At 40.9% G+C, this 15,889-nt stretch overlaps 1 protein-coding gene across 1 annotated transcript in view; it reads left to right on the plus strand.

The window, feature by feature from the left end:
* The window catches only part of Gdap2 (ganglioside induced differentiation associated protein 2), a 695,029-nt gene that overhangs the window by 483,323 nt on the left and 195,817 nt on the right, over positions 1-15,889 (plus strand). The window contains exon 8 of the mRNA XM_071679390.1: positions 34-214. Within this exon, the coding sequence (XP_071535491.1) occupies positions 34-214 (181 nt within the window). The remainder of the gene's footprint in view (positions 1-33; positions 215-15,889) is intronic.

Genomic DNA, 15,889 nt, shown 5'->3' on the forward strand with positions numbered 1-15,889 from the left:
CACAGAACTAATTTGTGTACTTGATTTCCTCAGATGTGGAAGACTCTGCAGATTTGGCCTCCCAGTTTCAGTCATCTGTGAGCATTGGAGATCATGCATTCTCACACATGGAGGAGGACATAGATAAACAGCGACTTCTAGGTGGTCAACCATCATATGCTACAGCTGACCCAGAGACTGCCTCTATGACCTCTGACCTCCAGCACAAGCAGAGGTAAGCCCAGCCAAAATACTAAATTCTTGAAGAATGTTTTATAAACTAAGTTCTTCGACAGTGCATTCCAAGAAAAGCATATCCTTGCAACATATCTTAGATTGGACATCAGCTCTTACAAGGTAGGAACTATCAAATACACCTCATATCAGCTGAACCACATAATATTGTTTAGAATAGATACAAAAAAGGTAAGTATTGGAAAATTACAGTATATCTATTTTATAATACTTTGTTGCTGTCTCCCATGTTAGCGAGATAGCACAGGGAAACAGACGAAAGAATAGCCCAACCCACCCACATATACATGTATATACATACATGTCCACACATGCACATATACATACCTATACATTTCAATGTATTCATACATATACACACACAGACTTATAAATATATACACATATACATAATTCATACTTTCTGCTTTAATTCATTCCTGTTGCCACCTCACCACACATGAATTGACAACCCCCTCTCCCTGCATGCATGCGAGGTAGCGCTAGTTTAAGACAACAAAGGCCACATTCATTCTTACTCAGTCTCTAGCTATCATGTATAATACACCGAAACCACAGCTCCCTTTCCACATCCAGGCCCCACAAAACTTTCCATGGTTTACCCTAGATGCTTCACATGCCCTGGTTCAATCCATTGACAGCATTTTGACTCTGGTATACCACATTGTTCCAATTCACTCTATTCCTTGCACGCCTTTCACCCTCCTTCATGTTCAGGCCCCAATCGCTCAAAATCTTTTTCACTCCATCCTTCCACCTCCAATTTGGTCTCCCACTTCTCGTTCCCTCCACCTCTGACACATATATCCTCTTTGTCAATCTTTCCTCACTCATTCTCTCCATATTACCAAACCATTTCAAAACACCCTCTTCTACTCTCTCAATCACACTCCTTTTGTTACCACACATCTCTCTTACCCTATTATTACTTACTCGATCAAACCACCCCACACCACATATTGTCCTCAAACATCTCATTTCCAACACATCCACCCTCATCTGCACAACTCTATCTATAGCCCACACGTTGCAACCATATACTATTGTTGGAACCACTATTCCTTCAAACATACCCATTTTTGCTTTCCAAGATAATGTTCTCGCCTTCCACACATTTTTCAACGCTCCCAGAATTTTCGCCCCCTCCCCCACCCTGTGACTCACTTCCACTTCCATGGTTCCATCCGCTGCCAAATCGACTCCCAGATATCTAAAATTTCTTCACTTCCTCCAGTTTTTCTCCATTCAAACTTACCTCCCAATTGACTTGTCCCTCAACCCTACTTTACCTTATAACCTTGCTCTTATTCACATTTACTCTCAGCTTTCTTCTTTCACACGCTTTACCAAACTCAGTCACCAGCTTCTGCAGTTTCTCAGCCGAATCAGCCACCAGCACGGTATCATCAGCGAACAACAACTGACTCACTTCCCAAGCCGTCTCATCCACAACAGACTGCATACTTGCCCCTCTCTCCAAAACTCTTGCATTCACCTCCCTAACAACCCCATCCATAAACAAATTAAACACCCATGGATACATCACACACCCCTGCTGCAAACGGACATTCACTGAGAACCAATCACTTTCCTGTCTTCCTACTTGTACAAATGCCTTACAATTTCAATAAAAACTTTTCACTGCTTCTGGCTACTTGCCTCCCACACCATATATTCTTAATACCTTCCATCGAGCATCTCTGTCAACTCTACCATGTGCCTTCTCCAGATCCATAAATGCTACATACAAATCCATTTGTTTTTCTAAGTATTTCTTACATATATTCTTCAAAGCAGACACCTGATCCACACATCCTATACCACTTCTGAAACCACACTGCTCTTCCCCAATCTGATGCTCTGTACATGCCTTCACCCTCTCAATCAATACCCTCCCATATAGTTTCTCAGAAATACTCAACAGACTTATACCTCTGTAATTTGAGCACTCTCATTTATCCCCTTTCCTTTGTACAGTGGCACTATGCATGCATTCTGCCACTCCTCAGGCACCTCATCATGAGCCATACATACATTAAATATCCTTACCAACTAGTCAGTAACACAGTCACCCCCTTTTTTATTAAATTCCACTGCAATACCATCCAACCCCACCGCCTTGCCGGCTTTCATCTTCCGCAAAGCTTCTACTACCTCTTTTCTGTATACCAAATCATTCTCCCTAACCCTTTCACTTTGCACACCACTTTGACCAAAGCACCCTATATCTGCCACTCCATCATCTAAAACTTTCGACAAACCTTCAAAATACTCACTCCAGCTCCTTCTCAAATCACCACTACTTGTTATTACCTCCCCATTAGCCCCTTTCACCAATGTTCCCATTTGTTCTCTTGTCTTATGCACTTTATTTACCTCTTTCCAAAACATCTTTTTATTCTCCCTGAAATTTAATGATACTCTCTCATCCCATCTCTCATTTGCCCTCTTTTTCACCTCTTGCACCTTTCTCTTGACCTCCTGCCTCTCTCTTCTCTTTCACTAATAATCTCACTTCTTCATCCCACCTCTCACTGCCCTTTCTAATCTGCCTACCTCCCATGCTTCTCATGCCAAAAGCATCTTGTGCGCAAGCCATCACTGCTTCCCTAAATCCATCCCATTCCTCCCCCTCTCCCCTTACGTCCTTAGCTCTCACTTTTTCCATTCTGCACTCAGTCTCTTCTGGTACTTCCTCACACAAGTCTCCCTCCCAAGCTCACTTACTCTCATCACTCTCTTCACCCCAACATTCTCACTTTTTTTTCTGACAACCTCTACAAATCTTCACCTTTGCCTCTACAAGAGGTGACATCCCTCCAGTTGCACCTCTCAGCACATTAACATCCAAAAGTTTCTCTTTCGCACGCCTCTCAATTAACACGTAATCCAGTAATGCTCTCTGGCCATCTCTCCTACTTACATATGTATAGTTATGTATATCTCTCTTTTTAAACCAGGTATTTCCAATCACCAGTCCTTTTCAAGCATACAAATCTACAAGCTCTTCACCATTTCCATTTACAACACTGAACACCCCATGTACACCAGTTATTCCCTCAACTGCCACATTACTCACCTTTGCATTCAAATCACCCATTACTATAACCCGGTCTCGTGCATCAAAACTACTAAGACACTCACTGAGCTACTTCCAAAACACTTGCCTCTCATGATCTTTCTTCTCATGCCCAGTTGCATAGGCACCAGTGATCACCCATCTCTCTCCATCCACTTTCAGTTTTACCCATATCAATCTAGAGTTTACTTTCTTACACTATCACCTACTCCCACCACTCCTGTTTCAGGAGTAGTGCTACTCCTTCCCTTGCTTTTGTCCTCTCACTAGCCCCTGACTTTACTCCCAAAACTTTCCCAAACCACTCTTCCCCTTTACCCTTGAGCTTCATTTCACTCAGAGCCAAAAGATACAGGTTCCTTTCCTCAAACATACTACCTATCTTTCCTTTTTTCTCATCTTGGTTACATCCACATATATTTAGACACCCCAATCTGAGCCTTCAAGGAAGATGAGCATTCCCCGCATGACTCCTTCTGTTTCCCCTTTTAGAAAGTTATAATACAAGTAGGGTAGGGTTTCTATCCCCCCGCTCCCATCCCCTTTAGCCACCTTCTACGACACGTGGGGAATGCATGAGAAGTATCCTTTCTCCCCTATCCCCAGGGATAGGATATTACAGTACGTACAGCTAATAATAGTTTGAAGTGTAAGAAGTACAGCATTTTGTGTAAACAGTGATGTTAACAGCTCACACATCAAATCTATAATCCTGTTGCTTACTGTATATCTGAAGATCATCAGAACTTATCTTTGAATAACATTGAAGCTGAGTATTTGGTTGCTCCGCACCTGGCTACTTACTCGCAACTGCTAGGTCATTAAGCCATTGAGATTATTACTTCAAAAATACTTCAGTTAGAAACATGCTGGTTTAGGGAGGAGTCTCATTTATATTAAGAATAAGTAAGCGTGGATCATTGATAGATATTTAGTGCAATCACTACAAAATTACGTCCATTCTTAGTACATCTCAGTAACAAGGTAAAGATCCTTCTCACAGAGTAACACAATACCATAAAAGTACTTTCCTTTTTGACAACAAAGATCATACCCAGTAAGCATGTGTCATCTCTTATCAGGCACTTGGCAACCATCACCCTTTGCTCATTTGGCAATAATATGTTTTGTTTTTTTCTTTTTCTGGCTTTGATTTTACAGTATTCCAGGTAAATACCAAATTTTCAGTGTACCCTTATTCTTCATTAGAACTTTTAATATAGAAAATTATGAAAGTAATTTGTGCTCAGTGAAAACTCACCCACTAGTCAATTTGCATCCCATAAAAGTTATCTCCCTACCCTTTAAGAAGCTTCCAATTACAGTGATTTATAATTATTTACCGAGCAGATATTCTTAAGTGAAATATGTATCAAGGGCTCCAAGAGTTTCTTACATCAGTACAACATGCACTGGATGTGGTCCACTTCTCTACACATTTAGTATCAAAAGAGAGGAACATTTACTGAGCCGATATTCTCAAGTGAAATATCTATCATGGGAGTGTAGAATGGCAAAAGGTGAGAGTAAATGAAGCTAGGGGAGTAGGTGAGGAATGGGAGGTATTTTGGGAAGCAGTGTTGTTATGTGTGAGAGATACATGTAATGCAAGAGGTAGGAGGTAGGCAGATTAGGAATGGTAGTGAGTGGTGGGATGAAGGAATATAGTTGCTAGTGAAAGAGAAAAGAGAGGCATTTGGATAGTGGTCCACAATATATAAGGAAAAGTGGCAGGATATCAAGAGGAAGGTACAGGGTTTGAAAAAGAGAGTAAATGAGAGTGAGCAAGTATTAGTAAACTTTAGGGAGAATAAGATGTTTTGGAAAGTTAATAGATTGCAGAAAATGAGAAAAATAAGAACATTCTCTCTCTCTCTCTCTCTCTCTCTCTCTCTCTCTCTCTCTCTCTCTCTCTCTCTCTCTCTCTCTCTCTCTCTCTCTCTATATATATATATATATATATATATATATGGGAAGGAGACTTGTGTGAGGAAGTACCAGGAGAGACTGAGTACAGAATGGAAAAAGGTGAGAACAATGGAAGTAAGGGGAGTGGGGGAGGAATGGGATGTATTTAGGGAATCAGTGATGGATTGCGCAAAAGATGCTTGTGGCATGAGAAGAGTGGGAGATGGGTTGATTAGAAAGGGTAGTGAGTGGTGGGATGAAGAAGTGAAAGAGAAGAGAGAGGCATTTGGACGATTTTTGCAGGGAAAAAATGCAATTGAGTGGGAGATATATAAAAGAAAGAGACAGGAGGTCAAGAGAAAGGTGCAAGAGGTGAAAAAAAGGGCAAATGAGAGTTGGGGTGAGAGAGTATCATTAAATTTTAGGGAGAATAAAAAGATGTTCTGGAAGGAGTTAAATAAAGTGCGTAAGACAAGGGAGCAAATGGGAACTTCAGTGAAGGGCGCAAATGGGGAGGTGATAACAAGTAGTGGTGATGTGAGAAGGAGATGGAGTGAGTATTTTGAAGGTTTGTTGAATGTGTTTGATGATAGAGTGGCAGATATAGGGTGTTTTGGTCGAGGTGGTGTGCAAAGTGAGAGGGTTAGGGAAAATGATTTGGTAAACAGAGAAGAGGTAGTAAAAGCTTTGCGGAAGATGAAAGCCGGCAAGGCAGCAGGTTTGGATGGTATTGCAGTGGAATTTATTAAAAAAGGGGGTGACTGTATTGTTGACTGGTTGGTAAGGTTATTTAATGTATGTATGACTCATGGTGAGGTGCCTGAGGATTGGCGGAATGCGTGCATAGTGCCATTGTACAAAGGCAAAGGGGATAAGAGTGAGTGCTCAAATTACAGAGGTATAAGTTTGTTGAGTATTCCTGGTAAATTATATGGGAGGGTATTGATTGAGAGGGTGAAGGCATGTACAGAGCATGAGATTGGGGAAGAGCAGTGTGGTTTCAGAAGTGGTAGAGGATGTGTGGATCAGGTGTTTGCTTTGAAGAATGTATGTGAGAAATACTTAGAAAAGCAAATGGATTTGTATGTAGCATTTATGGATCTGGAGAAGGCATATGATAGAGTTGATAGAGATGCTCTGTGGAAGGTATTAAGAATATATGGTGTGGGAGGAAAGTTGTTAGAAGCAGTGAAAAGTTTTTATCGAGGATGTAAGGCATGTGTACGTGTAGGAAGAGAGGAAAGTGATTGGTTCTCAGTGAATGTAGGTTTGTGGCAGGGGTGTGTGATGTCTCCATGGTTGTTTAATTTGTTTATGGATGGGGTTGTTAGGGAGGTGAATGCAAGAGTTTTGGAAAGAGGGGCAAGTATGAAGTCTGTTGTGGATGAGAGAGCTTGGGAAGTGAGTCAGTTGTTGTTCGCTGATGATACAGCACTGGTGGCTGATTCATGTGAGAAACTGCAGAAGCTGGTGACTGAGTTTGGTAAAGTGTGTGAAAGAAGAAAGTTAAGAGTAAATGTGAATAAGAGCAAGGTTATTAGGTACAGTAGGGTTGAGGGTCAAGTCAATTGGAAGGTGAGTTTGAATGGAGAAAAACTGGAGGAAGTGAAGTGTTTTAGATATCTGGAAGTGGATCTGGCAGCGGATGGAACCATGGAAGCGGAAGTGGATCATAGGGTGGGGGAGGGGGCGAAAATTCTGGGAGCCTTGAAGAATGTGTGGAAGTCGAGAACATTATCTCGGAAAGCAAAAATGGGTATGTTTGAAGGAATAGTGGTTCCAACAATGTTGTATGGTTGCGAGACGTGGGCTATGGATAGAGTTGTGCGCAGGAGGATGGATGTGCTGGAAATGAGATGTTTGAGGACAATATGTGGTGTGAGGTGGTTTGATCGAGTAAGTAACGTAAGGGTAAGAGAGATGTGTGGAAATAAAAAGAGCGTGGTTGAGAGAGCAGAAGAGGGTGTTTTGAAATGGTTCGGGCACATGGAGAGAATGAGTGAGGAAAGATTGACCAAGAGAATATATGTGTCGGAGGTGGAGGGAACGAGGAGAAGAGGGAGACCAAATTGGAGGTGGAAAGATGGAGTGAAAAAGATTTTGTGTGATCGGGGCCTGAACATGCAGGAGGGTGAAAGGAGGGCAAGGAATAGAGTGAATTGGAGCGATGTGGTATACCGGGGTTGACGTGCTGTCAGTGGATTGAATCAAGGCATGTGAAGCGTCTGGGGTAAACCATGGAAAGCTGTGTAGGTATGTATATTTGCGTGTGTGGACGTATGTATATACATGTGTATGGGGGTGGGTTGGGCCATTTCTTTTGTCTGTTTCCTTGCGCTACCTCGCAAACGCGGGAGACAGTGACAAAGCAAAAAAAAAAAATATATATATATATATATATATATATATATATATATATATATATATATATATATTCTGTACTCAGTCTCTCCTGGTACTTCCTCACACAGGTCTCCTTCTCAAGCTCACTTACTCTCACCATCCTCTTCACCCCAACATTCACTCTTCTTTTCTGAAAACCCATACAAATCTTCACCTTAGCCTCCACAAGATAATGATCAGACATCCCTCCAGTTGCACCTCTCAGCACATTAACATCCAAAAGTCTCTCTTTCGCACGCCTGTCAATTAACACGTAATCCAATAATGCTCTCTGGCCATCTCTCCTACTTACATAAGTATACTTATGTATATCTCGCTTTTTAAACCAGGTATTCCCAATCATCAGTCCTTTTTCAGCACATAAATCTACAAGCTCTTCACCATTTCCATTTACAACACTGAACACCCCATGTATACCAATTATTCCCTCAACTGCCACATTACTCACCTTTGCATTCAAATCACCCATCACTATAACCCGGATATAGGTTTGTTGAATGTGTTTGATGATAGAGTGGCAGATATAGGGCGTTTTGGTCAAGGTGGTGTGCAAAGTGAGAGGGTTAGGGAAAATGATTTGGTAAACAGAGAAGAGGTAGTGAAAGCTTTGCGGAAGATGAAAGCCGGCAAGGCAGCAGGTTTGGATGTATTGCAGTGGAATTTATTAAAAAAGGGGGTGACTGTATTGTTGACTGGTTGGTAAGGTTATTCAGTGTATGTATGACTCATGGTGAGGTGCCTGAGGATTGGCGGAATGCGTGCATAGTGCCATTGTACAAAGGCAAAGGGGATAAGAGTGAGTTCTCAAATTACAGAGGTATAAGTTTGTTGAGTATTCCTGGTAAATTATATGGGAGGGTATTGATTGAGAGGGTGAAGGCATGTACAGAGCATGAGATTGGGGAAGAGCAGTGTGGTTTCAGAAGTGGTAGAGGATGTGTGGATCAGGTGTTTGCTTTGAAGAATGTATGTGAGAAATACTTAGAAAAGCAAATGGATTTGTATGTAGCATTTATGGATCTGGAGAAGGCATATGATAGAGTTGATAGAGATGCTCTGTGGAAGGTATTAAGAATATATGGTGTGGGAGGCAAGTTGTTAGAAGCAGTGAAAAGTTTTTATCGAGGATGTAAGGCATGTGTACGTGTAGGAAGAGAGGAAAGTGATTGGTTCTCAGTGAATGTAGGTTTGCGGCAGGGGTGTGTGATGTCTCCATGGTTGTTTAATTTGTTTATGGATGGGGTTGTTAGGGAGGTAAATGCAAGAGTTTTGGAAAGAGGGGCAAGTATGAAGTCTGTTGGGGATGAGAGAGCTTGGGAAGTGAGTCAGTTGTTGTTCGCTGATGATACAGCGCTGGTGGCTGATTCATGTGAGAAACTGCAGAAGCTGGTGACTGAGTTTGGTAAAGTGTGTGGAAGAAGAAAGTTAAGAGTAAATGTGAATAAGAGCAAGGTTATTAGGTACAGTAGGGTTGAGGGTCAAGTCAATTGGGAGGTGAGTTTGAATGGAGAAAAACTGGAGGAAGTGAAGTGTTTTAGATATCTGGGAGTGGATCTGGCAGCGGATGGAACCATGGAAGCGGAAGTGGATCATAGGGTGGGGGAGGGGGCAAAAATTCTGGGGGCCTTGAAGAATGTGTGGAAGTCGAGAACATTATCTCGGAAAGCAAAAATGGGTATGTTTGAAGGAATAGTGGTTCCAACAATGTTGTATGGTTGCGAGGCGTGGGCTATGGATAGAGTTGTGCGCAGGAGGATGGATGTGCTGGAAATGAGATGTTTGAGGACAATGTGTGGTGTGAGGTGGTTTGATCGAGTGAGTAACGTAAGGGTAAGAGAGATGTGTGGAAATAAAAAGAGCGTGGTTGAGAGAGCAGAAGAGGGTGTTTTGAAGTGGTTTGGGCACATGGAGAGGATGAGTGAGGAAAGATTGACCAAGAGGATATATGTGTCAGAGGTGGAGGGAACAAGGAGAAGAGGGAGACCAAATTGGAGGTGGAAAGATGGAGTGAAAAAGATTTTGTGTGATCGGGGCCTGAACATGCAGGAGGGTGAAAGGAGGGCAAGGAATAGAGTGAATTGGAGCGATGTGGTATACCGGGGTTGACGTGCTGTCAGTGGATTGAATCAAGGCATGTGAAGCGTCTGGGGTAAACCATGGAAAGCTGTGTAGGTATGTATATTTGCGTGTGTGGACGTATGTATATACATGTGTATGGGGGGGGTTGGGCCATTTCTTTCGTCTGTTTCCTTGCGCTACCTCGCAAACGCGGGAGACAGCGACAAAGTATAATAAAAAATAATATAATATATATGTACGTATATATATATATATATATATATATATATATATATATATATATATATATATATGAGATGTTTGAGGACAATGTGTGGTGTGAGGTGGTTTGATCGAGTAAGTAATGTAAGGGTAAGAGAGATGTGTGGAAATAAAAAGAGCTTGGTTGAGAGAGCAGAAGACGGTGTTTTGAAATGGTTTGGGCACATGGAGAGAATGAGTGAGGAAAGATTGACCAAAAGGATATATGTGTCGGAGGTGGAGGGAACGAGGAGAAGTGGGAGACCAAATTGGAGGTGGAAAGATGGAGTGAAAAAGATTTTGTGTGATCGGGGCCTGAACATGCAGGAGGGTGAAAGGAGGGCAAGGAATAGAGTGAATTGGATCGATGTGGTATACCGGGGTTGACGTGTTGTCAGTGGATTGAATCAGGGCATGTGAAGCGTCTGGGGTAAACCATGGAAAGTTGTGTGGGGCCTGGATGTGGAAAGGGAGCTGTGGTTTCGGGCATTATTGCATGGCAGCTAGAGACTGAGTGTGAACGAATGGGGCCTTTGTTGTCTTTTCCTAGTGCTACCTCGCACACATGAAGGGGAGGGGATGGTATTCCATGTGTGGCGAAGTGGCGTTGGGAGTGAATGGGGGCAGACAGTGTGAATTGTGTGCATGGGTATATATGTATGTGTCTGTGTATGTATATATATGTGTACATTGAGATGTATAGGTATGTATATTTGCGTGTGTGGACATGTGTGTGTGTATACATTGTGTATGGGGGTGGGTTGGGCCATTTCTTTTGTCTGTTTCCTTGCGCTACCTCGCAAACGTGGGAGACAGCGACAAAGCAAAATAAATAAATAATAAATATATATATATATATATATATATATATATATATATATATATATATATATATATATATATATATATATATATATATATATTTATATATGTATATATATATATTCATAGCTCTGATGCCCATTCCTTCCAGGAACTCCCATCACAGGGGTGGCCACAGCATAAGTGTCTCCACTTATCCCTACCTTTACAATTCTCCCTCGTATACACCACTTCATGCATTCATCCATCATTTGTCTCCCTCCAGTATTCTTCCACTGTATTTCTCTGTGTCTTAGGTGGTCTTCCCATCACACCAACCCCTTTAATTGTACTATTATACACTCTCCTTGTAAACTCCCCATCTTGCATTCTTTCTATATGCCCAAACCACCTCAAAGTATTATGCTAAACCCACTTCACAGTTCATTCCCTTTGTATTCTCTGGCATACCACATCTCTCATACACCTCCTCATATCTTTCTTCATTCCATCTCGTCATATCACATGCTCCTCTCAAACCGCCCATTTCCACTGACTGGATTCTTAACCTCTGTGATTCACTCCATGTTCATGTTTCTACTGCACAGGTCACAGTTGGAAGGACTACTGTCCTTTAATCCTTTCCTCACTTCCATACTTAAACCTCCAACCTTCATTATTCTGTTAAGGGATCCAATGACTCCTTTACTGTATACTACTCTTTCCCTTATCTCTCCTTCCATCTCAACAAAATTACCCAAAATAGCTCCTAAATACTTAAGTTCTCTTCCAGTCTTTGTTTCCCTTATCTATAACAATTTAGTACACTTTCTTCTTCCACGATATAGGGTTTTGCAAAATCTGCATTTTCATTATGTTTCCTTTCAGACACCATTACTTTATTTTTGCTCTCATTACCTTCAATCTCCTTTGCTTACACTTATCATGAAACACATTTACAACTTTGTGCACTTCCTTTTCATTGTCAGCAAAGTATCATCCATAAACAGGTTTGTCACTGGTCACCATACCTCGCCACCCCACTTCATCTCTCCACCCCCTCTCTATAGTTTTGCTTTCACTTAATTTCCATGTTAAAAAAGGTAGTGACATCATACAGCCCTGCCTTACACCCACATGTATGCAAAAACTTTCACTAAACTCTCCATCCACTCTTGCACATGCATTTGCTGCTCTGTAGAAGGTTTTCACACCATCCAACATTTGTCCCCATCCCCTTATATCCTTAATATATTCCATAAAGCATTCCATTCACCTCTGTCTTACTCTTTATCCATGAAAGCTGCATCCAGCTTCTTTCCTTTGACTAGATACTTTACCATTGTCATTTCCACCTCAAAATCTGATCCACACATGCCCTACCTTTCTTAAAGCCCCCTTTCTCTTCACTTCTTGTGCAGTCAGTCACTTTTGTCAATCTTATCAGTCAACACTCTTGCGTACACTTTTTGTCACACTTAATAGACTTATTCCTCTATAATTGCTACATACAGCACCTTTTCCTTTGATTAAAGGAACAATAATAACTTTCATTTGATCCTCAGGCACAACCTTCTCTTTCCACACATCAAATGTATCTGTGGAAAAGGGAGAAAAGTTCTTGAAAACCCTACTTAATATTAACTGTGGCAAGGAGGCTGGAGTGGATGGGATTGCATTTGATTCTCCTAAGAAATGTCATGACTGTGTTGTTGATTGACTAGTTACAATTTTCATTGTATGTATTAGTCATGGTGAGGTGCTTGAGGGCTGACAGAATGCTTGTATTGTGCCATTGTATAAAGATTGGTGGGATAAAGGTAAATATTCAAACTACAGAGCTATGTTTGTTGAGTGCACTTGGTAAGTTGCATGGGAGGATAGTGATAAAGAGGGTGAAGGCATGTATAGTGCATCAGCTTGGAGAAGAGCAGTGCGTGGTATCTGAAGTGGTAGAGGATGTGTGGATCAGGTGTTTACTTAAAAGAATGTGTGTGAGAAATACTCAGAGAAACAGATGGATTTGTATGTGGCAGTTATGGATCTGGAGAAAGCTTAAGATAGAGTTGATAGAGATGTCTTGAGGAATGTCTTAAGAATATACAGTGTAGGAGGACAGCTGCTAGAAGCAGAGAAGTTATTATCAAGGGTGTTAGGTGTGTGTACGAACAGGGAGAGATAAGGGGTGTGTGATATCACCCTGGATGTTTGATTTTTTCATGAATGGGGTGACAAGTCTTGGAGAGAGGGGTGAATATACAGTCTTGGAGGATGAGCAGGCCTGAGAAGTGAGTTGGTTGTTGTTTGCTGATGATACGGCAGTGGTAGCAGATTCAAGTGAGAAACTTAGAAGTTGATGATTGTGAGAGGAGGAAGTTGAGAGTGAATGTGAATAAAAGCAATGTTATTAGGTTTAGAAGGGTTGGGAGATAGGTTAGTTAGGGTGTAAGTTTGAATGGAGAAAATTATGAGGTAAATTGTTTTAGATACCTGGGAGTGGACATTGCAGCAGATGGAACCATGGAAACTGACTTAAAGGATGGGTGAGGGCAGAGAAGGTTCTGGTAGCACTGAAGAATGGGTGGAAAGAAAGATTGTATTTGGGAAGGCAAAAATGGATATGTTTGAAGATATGGTATTCCCAACAATATTATCTGGATGCTAGGTGTAGGCTACTGATAAGGCTGTGCAGAGGAGGATGGATATGCTGGAAATGAGGACAATATGTGGTTTGAGGTGGTCTGATCAAGTACTAAAAGGGTAGGAGGGGGTTGTGGTCGTAAAAGTATGTGGTTAAGAGAGCTGAAGAGAGTGTGTTGAAATGGTTTGAACATGGGGAGAGAATGAGTGAGGAAAGGTTGACAAAGAGGATTTATAATTCAGAAGTAGAGGGAACAAGGAGAATGGGAAAACCAAATTGGAGATTTAGAGATGAGTGTAAAAGATGGGGAAACCAAATTTGAGATTTAAGGATGGAATGTAAAAGATTTTGATTGATCTTTGCCTAAAAATGCCTTCAAGTGAAAGGCTTGCTATCATTGGACTGAGCCAGAGCATATGAAGTGGGTGGAGTAAAGCATGGAAGGGTTTATGGGGCCTGGTTGTGGATTGGGAGCTGTGGTTTTGGTGCTTTACTCATGAATGCTAGAGAATGGATGTGAGTGAATGCAGGCTTTCTTCATCTGTTTCTGACTTTAACTCGCTAATGTGGGAAACAGTGATCACAGTGATCAAGTATTTAAAAAAATTCAAATAAACATTCATGTAGTTTTTCCTGTGTTGTGTTGTTGATTTGTTTTTGATGATTTTGAACCTTTTTCTCTATCAACATTGTCAAATTGATTCAGAAATATGGAAGTTATAAACAGTATCAAAGCTGTTAATGAATCAGAAAGAAGTATGTTTTCCTGGAAAGGAATGACTTAAGATAAACCTGCAAATATAAGCAATAAATCTATCAATGCTTTAGGTGTTTCTGTTAGAGGTAATGAGATTACTAAATTTATAAAATGTTTTGAATATGATAGAAAATGGAAAATTGAAGATATAATAAACAAAATGGTTAATGCAAACGGTGATAAAATCATATGGATTCAGAAAGCAATTAGTCATATGGAACAGAAAGCATACACACTAACCAAAATCTCAAAGAACAAAAAGAATTTTTGCACACTGATCAAACAAAAAGTTGAACACTGTTTTCCTAGCACCTGTAGGATATGCAAAATGAGATGTATAGTGGACAAAGATATTTTGCCTGAAATAAAATACGTTGACAGTAGACAAGGAAGCATAACTGCCAGTCAGAAAGAACATATGATGAAGACACTGGACTTTTTTGGAGCTGAATACATGGACACATAGAAAATGGCAGGCACATTTTACAAGTCAAGCAAGGAAGAAGGCTATGACAGAATGATATGGAAGGTTTCAATTAATATAGAGATAGAGATATTGAATGTATATAATAAAATTGTAGGGAAATTGTCAATGAGTCAACTGGAAGACAAAACAGCAGTACAGATGAATGATAGAAGTATAAAAAATGAAACAAGGAATGAAGGCAAAGGATGGCAGAAAACAAAAAGAAAGTGAAGAAAATAAAGTTGCTCTGCTCCTGGCCTGCTATGGATGAGATGCTAGAGGCTAAGAAGTGGAACTGAAAGTCTCTAGTTATGGAGAGACTATTACCATGGCCACCCCCTTGAGGGAGTTCGTTGGAACAAGCATCAGAGATATCGATTGTTAGATATATAGAAAATACAGAGATGCAAATAAATTGCGATAAAGGTAATGAAACATGCAGATATTTTTTGACAGACAGGTTCAGGCACTTCGATGAATGTGAGCATAATCACCTAAAAATGTGTATGAAAGAACCCTTTTGAAGCTTTTGATAACAGAGGACTTTATGATAAAGAAATATGTGAATATGCACACCCAGAAATTTGTTATGATTAACAAATTTCATGAATTCAAATGGGGAGTATTAAAATTCATGCAACCATAAAGCCCAGCTCAATTAGCAATTTGCTTTTACTACAGATTGTACATCTCTTATCCGGCGCTTTGTGGTCCGGCAACTCCCATGGTCTGGCACGTTTTGAGTCTGCCGCCATTAATTTGTGGATCTGCCACCAGGGCAGTGCTGTTAGCAGTGTTGAGGCACCAAAATCTGTTTATGCTGCAGCCAAGCTGATTAACAGTTCTGTTGATTTCTTATAGCCCCAGAGCAAGTGTATAATGCTGACAAATTTGCCCTGTATTGGCATTGTATGGCATGAAAAACCCTTGTCCAAAATATTGAGTAGTCTCCATCTGGGGGTAAGGATTGCAAAGGTAGGATAACAAATTTTGGCTGCTGCAATGCTGCAGAAACTCATAGAACCAAGCTGATGGCAATTGGTAAGAGTGTTCACTGAGGGCCTTTAAAGGGGTCTTTTTCTGTTTTCCATTATTTTCTGTGGTCTAGCAATGGCCAGATCCCAAGGTTGCCAGATTAAAGAGATACAAACTGTCTGTCAATTGTCAGAGTTTTTTTTTTTTTTTCATACTATTCACCATTTTCTGCATTAGCGAGGTAGCATTAAGAACATAGGACTGAGCCTTTGAGGGAATATCCTCACTTGGCCCCCTTCTCTTGTT

This window comes from Panulirus ornatus, chromosome 29 (genome assembly GCF_036320965.1).
Source record: "Panulirus ornatus isolate Po-2019 chromosome 29, ASM3632096v1, whole genome shotgun sequence".
Taxonomy (NCBI): Eukaryota; Metazoa; Arthropoda; class Malacostraca; order Decapoda; family Palinuridae; genus Panulirus; species Panulirus ornatus.